The sequence below is a fragment of the Oryzias melastigma genome, linkage group LG20 (assembly GCF_002922805.2).
Source record: "Oryzias melastigma strain HK-1 linkage group LG20, ASM292280v2, whole genome shotgun sequence".
In the NCBI taxonomy this organism is placed as follows: domain Eukaryota; kingdom Metazoa; phylum Chordata; class Actinopteri; order Beloniformes; family Adrianichthyidae; genus Oryzias; species Oryzias melastigma.
The window spans coordinates 6,798,366-6,806,277 of NC_050531.1; the positions used below are offsets into that span (position 1 = coordinate 6,798,366).

Below are 7,912 nucleotides of genomic sequence, written 5' to 3' on the forward strand. Positions count from 1 at the left end.
TTATAAGACTAGAAACAAAAAAAAAATAAATTTGCTATTAATTTTGGAAATCTTCAACAGAATTGTTAAAGAACCACTCCAATGAAAAATGTATTTTTTGGTGTTTTCAGAATCAGAATCCTTTTATTGTTGCACAAGGAGCTTGTGAAACAATAAAAAATCAGTAAAATAAAATAAAACAGACATATTATTGTAAGATTTGAGGACATATTTCAAGAAAATGTAAATTAAAATTGCATTTTGGAATATTTTTGACTCAAATTGTGCTGATTAGGACAAAAAATAGCATTAAGATTTTCCTAGCTGACAATATTAATTTCTTGTGAAAAGTCACATTCTTGTTTTTCCAGCTCTGTTTGTACAATTGCAGCACAACAGTGAGCCGGTTTTTGGCCCTTTCCAATATGGCGTCCAACTTTGCATATGCAACAAGCTAGCCATGCTAGCCTATATAACTCATGAGGGGCTATAAGCTAGCAGGAGAATGTAAGCGACAGGATGATGGGATATGTTGCTTACTCTGTGCCAAGAGTCAATTTAGAGTTGAATTTCTGATGAACTTCAGCTGCTCTGCAGAAACTATGTCCAAGAAAGAAACATAGGTTTTTAAATTTTGCTTAAAAATGTGATAATTACAATTATAACTCTTTTACAATAGATCAAAAAATGATCGGAGTGGGTCTTTACGAGTTTGGATCTCTCTTAAATTTAGAATATGTAGACAGACCTGTACTGTTTGGTTAAAAAGTAGGATGTTCTGAGCCACTGGAATGGAAAAGCTTTTCTTAGATTGCACGCCTCAGTCCATCATTACCAGACTGCTGGTTGAGGAGCAGAATACACAATGTGGTTGTGTATTCTGCTCCTCAACTGCTACTGTTCACACCAGCTACTTCCTCCATTTTTTTTTGCCCTTTTTCTCTGGTCTGCTGCTGCTGACTTAATCAGTATGCAGTTCTCATGGGTCACCTGCCACTGCTGGGAAAAAAGGGGGAAGCTTTGAAAGTAACAATGCACAGGGGGAAAAAATAGGTTATTTTTTAAAGAGATTAAAATCAAAAAGAGGCATTTTAGTTACACTTGTGTTTTAGAACATTACTTTAGAGTTGTGAACAAGCTGAGAGGAATTATAAAAGGTATAAAGCATGTTTTAATAGAAGTATGTTTATATTTGGCAGATTATCTCTAATCATGAGATTATATACATTTGTATTCCTATTTTTTATTTATTTGATATTTTTGGTCTGGATTAGTCCTTTTGGGACTTGGCTGGGTAATAGAAATGTTTCGTATCTGTACATTGACGTACATTCCGGGTGAAGTATCACGTCCATTAATTTGTCATAATACACACTTCATAGGGCATAATCCCTTACTTAAACTTCTACAGATTTATGTCTATAAATGCAAAGAATAGGATTAATGCATGCAAAATAAAAGAGTTTTTAAGGTGCTGGTGCTATTTGAAGAATTCATTTGGCAACTTGAGATTTTGAGAACAAGAACTTCTACTAATTTTAATACCAGGAGCTAAATACAATGTCTTTGTTTGTCGTGTAACATCTCAATCATCTCTAGTGATTTAACATGACATTTGCTTAAAATGTATAATTTTAAAATTTCATTTTCAGTGGAATCTCCTGACTTACCGCAGCCTGCCTGTGCGTGTTGGACAGAATCCCGTGGATCTTCACTTTGTCCTTCTCCATCTGGTCGATATTTACCCACAAGTCTTTGCTCATGGGATCGGAGGGGTTGTAGGTTTTTGATGTGTAGTAGTTGTGATCCATGTCCTCCTGAAGAAATAATGTGACAGTCAGGATGTAGAGCTTTAACTTTCATTTTTAATCAAAGCGTCCTTCTTTTTTTTGCATCTTTTAATATTCAGCTTAAGCCGGCCTTATAATGTCTGCTAACATAATTAATAGACTCCTCTCAGACTGCAAAGTCAGGCTTTTATGACATAAAACATGGACTTTTATGTGAGACGGACCCGTTTTTATTGTTTCCTGTGCAAAAATAGAAAGAATGCTGGTGTTATTTCTTCCCCTTTGGGTGTAACGATACCTTACAGCTGCGTCTTTTATCTAAAACACGATTAAAGTGAATGTTTTGCTGCATGGGGAGTAGGGAGGGGGGGTTATATTGCTTCTGACTGTGATCTGTCTAATAAGAACTCACACAGCTTTGTGGGTTCTTTGATATGTGGGCGGCGATGCTCAGAGCTGCTGCCTCACAGTTGTCAAAAGGTCACGAAAAATACCCAACTGAGGAATAATCTTTTAGTTTGTTCTGTCTCAGGAATTTTCATAGTTGAACCCTGAAAAGCTGAGATGTGGAGGATTTAAATTTCACAAGCTTCTTTAAGTAGTTCAGTCATCTACGTAGGTAGTTTCACTAATTCACGTGTAGATTTTAACAAATGTCAGAAGTCTTGATCAGCACATCCTGCAGACTAAATCGGGAAAATAAAGCCATAATGGACAGTTCTCTTCTTCTCTTACAAGAAAAATAGAGACTTTCAAAATAAAGAGAAAGCTTAAAGATTTTTTTTTTAATTAGCAAAAGAGGAAACAGTGAAAAACAAGCCATGGACTTAAATAAGAAAACCTCAAAACAGATAGTAATAGAGACAAAGAAAGCCTGCTGTTATATATTTTACAGTTTATCGGTCAAAAAATGCATCTGTAAAAAGCAAAGGAGCAAAAAAGAAGCAGTGACTATGATCAAAATCCTAATATTGCTGTGTGCCAGCAAAAGGAAATAGCAGTTTAGGAAAGGTCATGAGCTGAATTCGAACTCGGTCATTCTGAATCACAGGCCAGTGACATTACCTCTAGGCTATGGCCCAGGTAGTGACATTTTGACGCGCGGTTTTGACGCGACTGGAACGCCGCTTTCGACGCGCGGTTTTGACGGGACTAGAACGCCGCTTTAAACGTGCAGTTTGCACACGCTAAAACGCCGCTTTTGACGCGCGATTTTGACAGCACTAGAACGCCGGTTTGAACGCACGGTTTGCACACAATAAAACGCCGCTTTCGACGTGCGGTTTTTACACAATAAAACGCCGCTTTTTACGTGCTACTTTTAAAACGTGTGTTAAAAACTGCGTTTTTCGTGGCAAAAACGCTGTTTTTTACGGGGGTTTTCCTGGTGATTATTGACCCCTTTGGCTTGCCATAGCATAGCGGTCTGTCTGCCGGCATATTCATGGCGTGAGCTCCGCTAGACACGTCGCTGCATCGAGCTGCAGCCAGAGAACACGGCGGCAGTAACAGACTGTCAAACTATCCACAGTGTATCCCGCTTTTCTCAGTCTTTAATGTTTTAAAAAACAAAAGTTAATTGGAAATGATAAATCTCTATTTCATTTATTACTGCAGTTCAGCAGAGGAGGAAAAGATTTGGTCCTGACAAAAAATGAACATGAAAGTGTTATGGAAATTTTAGTTTTGATGTTTTTTATTTTATTTTACTGAACGTTGATTGAAGTTTTGAATTTAAAATGCCCTTCACTTGCACTTGGGCTTTAGTTAGGCATTTTATGTTACAGCCTTTTATTGTTAAGAAAGTTTATCTCAATACAATGTTACAAAATAAAGTATTTCAGATGAAAACTATTAATTTTGCCATTTATGTTTTCATAATTAATGTAGAACTCCTAAATTCCACGAAGCACACATTTTTTCCTTAAAAAAGGCCACATATTATTTTGCGATTAATCGCGAGTTAACTCAGGACAGTGCGATTAATCGCGATTAAAAAATTTAATCGCCTGACAGCTCTAATATATATATATGTATATATATACATATATATATACTGTATATACACATCCCCTACTACGTTGATCTATGTGTATGTCTCAGTGTTTGTGTGTTTGTTTGTTTACTGTGTGTTCTATTTGTGTGTTTATTTTAATCTCTTCAGTCTATCTAAATTCTAAAGTATTTTATTGTAAAAAAAATTGGTTGTATATTGAAAACTGACCGGATTTTCTTGTGTGTCTTGGTGAATTTCTAATGAACTACTGCCGCTCTGCAGATACTATGTCCAAGAAAACGACACGAGTTGTTGGATTTTGGCTAAAATCAGGATAATCATAATTTTAAGTCCACTGGGATCCCTTCAAGTGTGTACACACCATGGTTAACACCAAAAATAGTGTCAGCTTGTTCAAGAACTTATTTCTGTTTGTAGTAAATCTGGAATTGGAAAGCAAAAAAAGACAAACTATAACATAAAGATACATCAAAAACAATTAATTGATTGAAAAAAAAGAAAATAAAACAAAACAAAGAAATGTATTTGCACAGACTCACCTACATGGATAGATGACATTATAATTTATCATAAAAAGTAACATTTTCATTTCAGTTAAAGTCATACCAAATCTTTTAAAAATATTTCTTGTCATATAGAGTTTGATTACTGTATTTGCTTAAAAAGACATGGGGATAAGTACATATTTTTAATTCCACTCCTATTATGTTTTTATTAATTTATCTTAAAGTCAATTACATTTATTTGCTTTTTTGTCAATCCTAACACCAATCTAGTGTTTCAAAATTTATATTATTTTTAATAATTAATACCTAATCTTATATTTATATCCTGTTATTATTCTCCTTGGAAGTAATCACTGAAAAACGAATTCAGGAAATCCTTTCAGCTGTGTCTTTTATAAACTGACATGCTGCATTTCAATGAAGATAAAGATACATTGTTTTTCTTGGTATCGTTTTAAAGCAAAAATATTACTTATCCGGAGCAGAAAATCCATTTCAGATTCCCTCCCACTTCCTCTGTCTGGGGCAGAAGAAGTGCATTGCATCAATATTGCATGATACCAAGACCCCAATCTATTTTTTTAAAAAGACCCCGATCTTTTATTAGCAGTTCAAAGAGGGAAGAGTCATTTCTTACTTCAGTTTAGACTCAGTGAAAGTAACTTTGGAGACTTTTATAACAGAATTTTGTGGGCTAAAACTAAAAAAACATTATATTATAAATGTATTGAGTTTTATATATTAGTGTTATTTCTAAATCACAGCAACAACAAGAAAGAGTTTAGCAGGAAAAATGTTTTTTTTACATTAAAAATTAACCATAACGGACTTATTGGTGCAGAAATATTAGAATCCTGATTCGTTTTGGATAAAAATCTGAAGGACTTTTTCCTCATCTCTGAGTTGAGAAGTGGAATCAGAGACTTTCACTGTATTTTATGTTCAAACTCTTGAAATATGTGCTGCTGTATTTTATTTTGCTTTATGTGGTGGTGGCATTTTTACTATTTAATGGAAAAAGCTGCTTTTTTGTTGTTTTTCAGATTATTTTTTCGTTTTTGAGCTCCTGTTTTGCTCTACTTCCTGTCGATCGCTCACACCTGGTCCATGCTAACGAACACACCTGCACCTCGTTCTGTCATTACCTCACTCTCCACATCATCAGTCGTCTGCTTCACTCCTGCTTCTGTCATCTGTGTGCTCCTCCTGTTCATTTTTTTTTGTTTTTCTTGGAGTGTTTGGAGTTCTTTAGTATTTTTACAATTTAAAACTGAATTTCCCCCTTAATTTAAAGAACACACAAGCTTCAATGGGGAATACTGGCTCCCGTTTAAGCATACTATTTAAATAAAGTTTTTGATTTACTGAAAAACACAAGTATTCATGTAATTTCAGGAGTACTATGCATGTGAATAAGTTAAAGAAGCCCACTGAAGTCAAACCCCAAAAAAACAAAATGTCAACGTTTAGTATAACAGAAAGTATATAAATGAGAAATGCCTGTTTCTAATTATTTTTGTCAGAGCAGGAAAATATGGAGTAACATTAAAGTGATTTTCTAAAGTCAAAAATTGTTTAAAAAAATGTAATTTACTTAAAAACTTTGTTTTTCAGAACAAAAATAAATTCAGTGTTCAACTCTTTAAGTTCATGCAGCAGCACACATTTCATGTATTAATAAAGCAAAGCTGTAGTGACAGGATATGAGGGTATAAAGGCTAAAGATCTAATAATGTTAGAGCAAATGCATGCTTTTTTTTTTTTTTTTTTTAGCAGAGCACTTTATTATTTTCCAAGAATCTCTTTACTGAGATGTGAAACACATTACCTCTGCAGTGTATTATGAAGTTCACAGTCATTGTGGCTGGTAGTTTTTGGCTTCTTGGAAATCATGAATAACTTCTTTTTTTAATCTATTGCTTGGTATGTTCTTCAAAAATGCATCGTTGTCACAAGTATTCCATAACAGTAAGAATGTTAGATGTTCATCTTGCACTAAAATATAAGTTATTGTAGAAAAAATTCCAAATGCTTTTATCAAAGTTGTCAAAATGTATTTAATTCTTTCTTTTATTGTTTTAGTGTGCAAAAAAAGCGAGATAATACAATAAAATGTTCGCGCAGCCTCAAAAAGGTTTATTTTGTTGTGCTGCTTTTTGGATAAACATCTCTGGATGTTCCAGGTGAATGATCTTGCAAGGGCTGCAAAGGAGGAAAATGTATCAAAAACAAATAGAACCGACTGCAGGTCAGGGCTTCATATGCAGGCTGCTTGGTAGTCGGGATGATTTCTCAGCCTGGATAAGTGCTGACATTCATGAGGGGGAGGAAAGCGTGTGATGAAAAACCACCTAAACATGTGACGGTGAAGGAGTTCTGCTGACTGAATATTTCTGCCACAAATATCTAAAGAAACTCTATTAAAATGCAGGAAATAAATAAAATATATTTAGGAAATACTGTTAATACAAGTGCTGCCACAAACGATTATTTAATAGTCGACTACTCACTCATTATTTTTTCTGATTAGTCGACAGATCGGGTCATGCGCAAAGTGGATGTAAAGCACAAGTTTGAACCATTATTAGCTTAAAACTAACTAAACACTAGATATATAGCATTACCTGTGATTAATGCTAGTGTGAATGCTATAAGCTGAATTTGGCAACTGAAGATGCTAGTGCTGATAGCTGAAGATGCTGAAATTGATAGCTAAAACATTGAAGTTGAAATATTAGTTAAATGCTAAATTAGCCTAAAAAATAAAAAAAAGTCTAACTTAGCCAAAATTAGCAAATATTAGCTGAACTCAAAATTAGCCTAAAAAAAATGAAAAAAATTAGAAGTTAGCCAAAACAGCTAGCATATAGCTGAAATATTAGCTAAACTCCAAAATAACCTAAAAACTAAAACAAATCCTAAATTAGCCAAAACAGCTAGCATGTAGCTAAAATATTAGCTAAACTCCAAATTAGCCTAAAAAACAAAATAAGTCGAAATTAGCTAAAATAGCTAGCATGTAGATGAAAAATTAACTAAAGAGCCTAAAAACAAAACAAACAAAAAAATCCTAAATTAGCCGAAACAGCTAGCATGTAGTTGAAATATTAGCTAAACTCCAAAATAGTCTAAAAAACCTTAATAAATACCAAAACAGTCCATAAAGCTAGCATAAAACCATTACAACTGTCAACTTTACTACACTCTATAATATAAATTAACTACTAATCGACTATTAAATTATTCGTCGACTATTTTAATAGTTGATTAGTTGACTAACTGTGGTAGCAATAGCTAATACTACATTTTAAATGCTTTCATCCAAATATCATTAACTGAGTTTCTGCACTACAAGAGACTAAAATCAGGGAAACCAATTTAAATGTTCACAAAATACATTACTATAAGCCTTTACTGACAGCTACAACGCTGCTATAATCGATAAACGTGACCTGCCGTGAATTCAGTGACCTTGACTTGTTCCCACAGTTGTTCCTGACCTTTGTTACAGTGACCTGAAGAGACTGTGAGAATAGATGCTATTGAATCAGATTTAATGATCCGGAGCGTCTCTGCAGCAACAGCAGACGTTCAGGGCGTCAGTCAGTCTGTGTTTAAAC

At 34.2% G+C, this 7,912-nt stretch overlaps 1 protein-coding gene across 1 annotated transcript in view; it reads right to left on the bottom strand.

Annotated features, from left to right (window-relative positions):
* Positions 1–7,912, bottom strand: part of plxdc2 (plexin domain containing 2) — a gene marked incomplete in the record, with an annotated part of 135,664 nt that overhangs the window by 45,566 nt on the left and 82,186 nt on the right. The window contains 1 exon segment of the mRNA XM_024279999.2: positions 1,650–1,796. Within this exon segment, the coding sequence (XP_024135767.1) occupies positions 1,650–1,796 (147 nt within the window).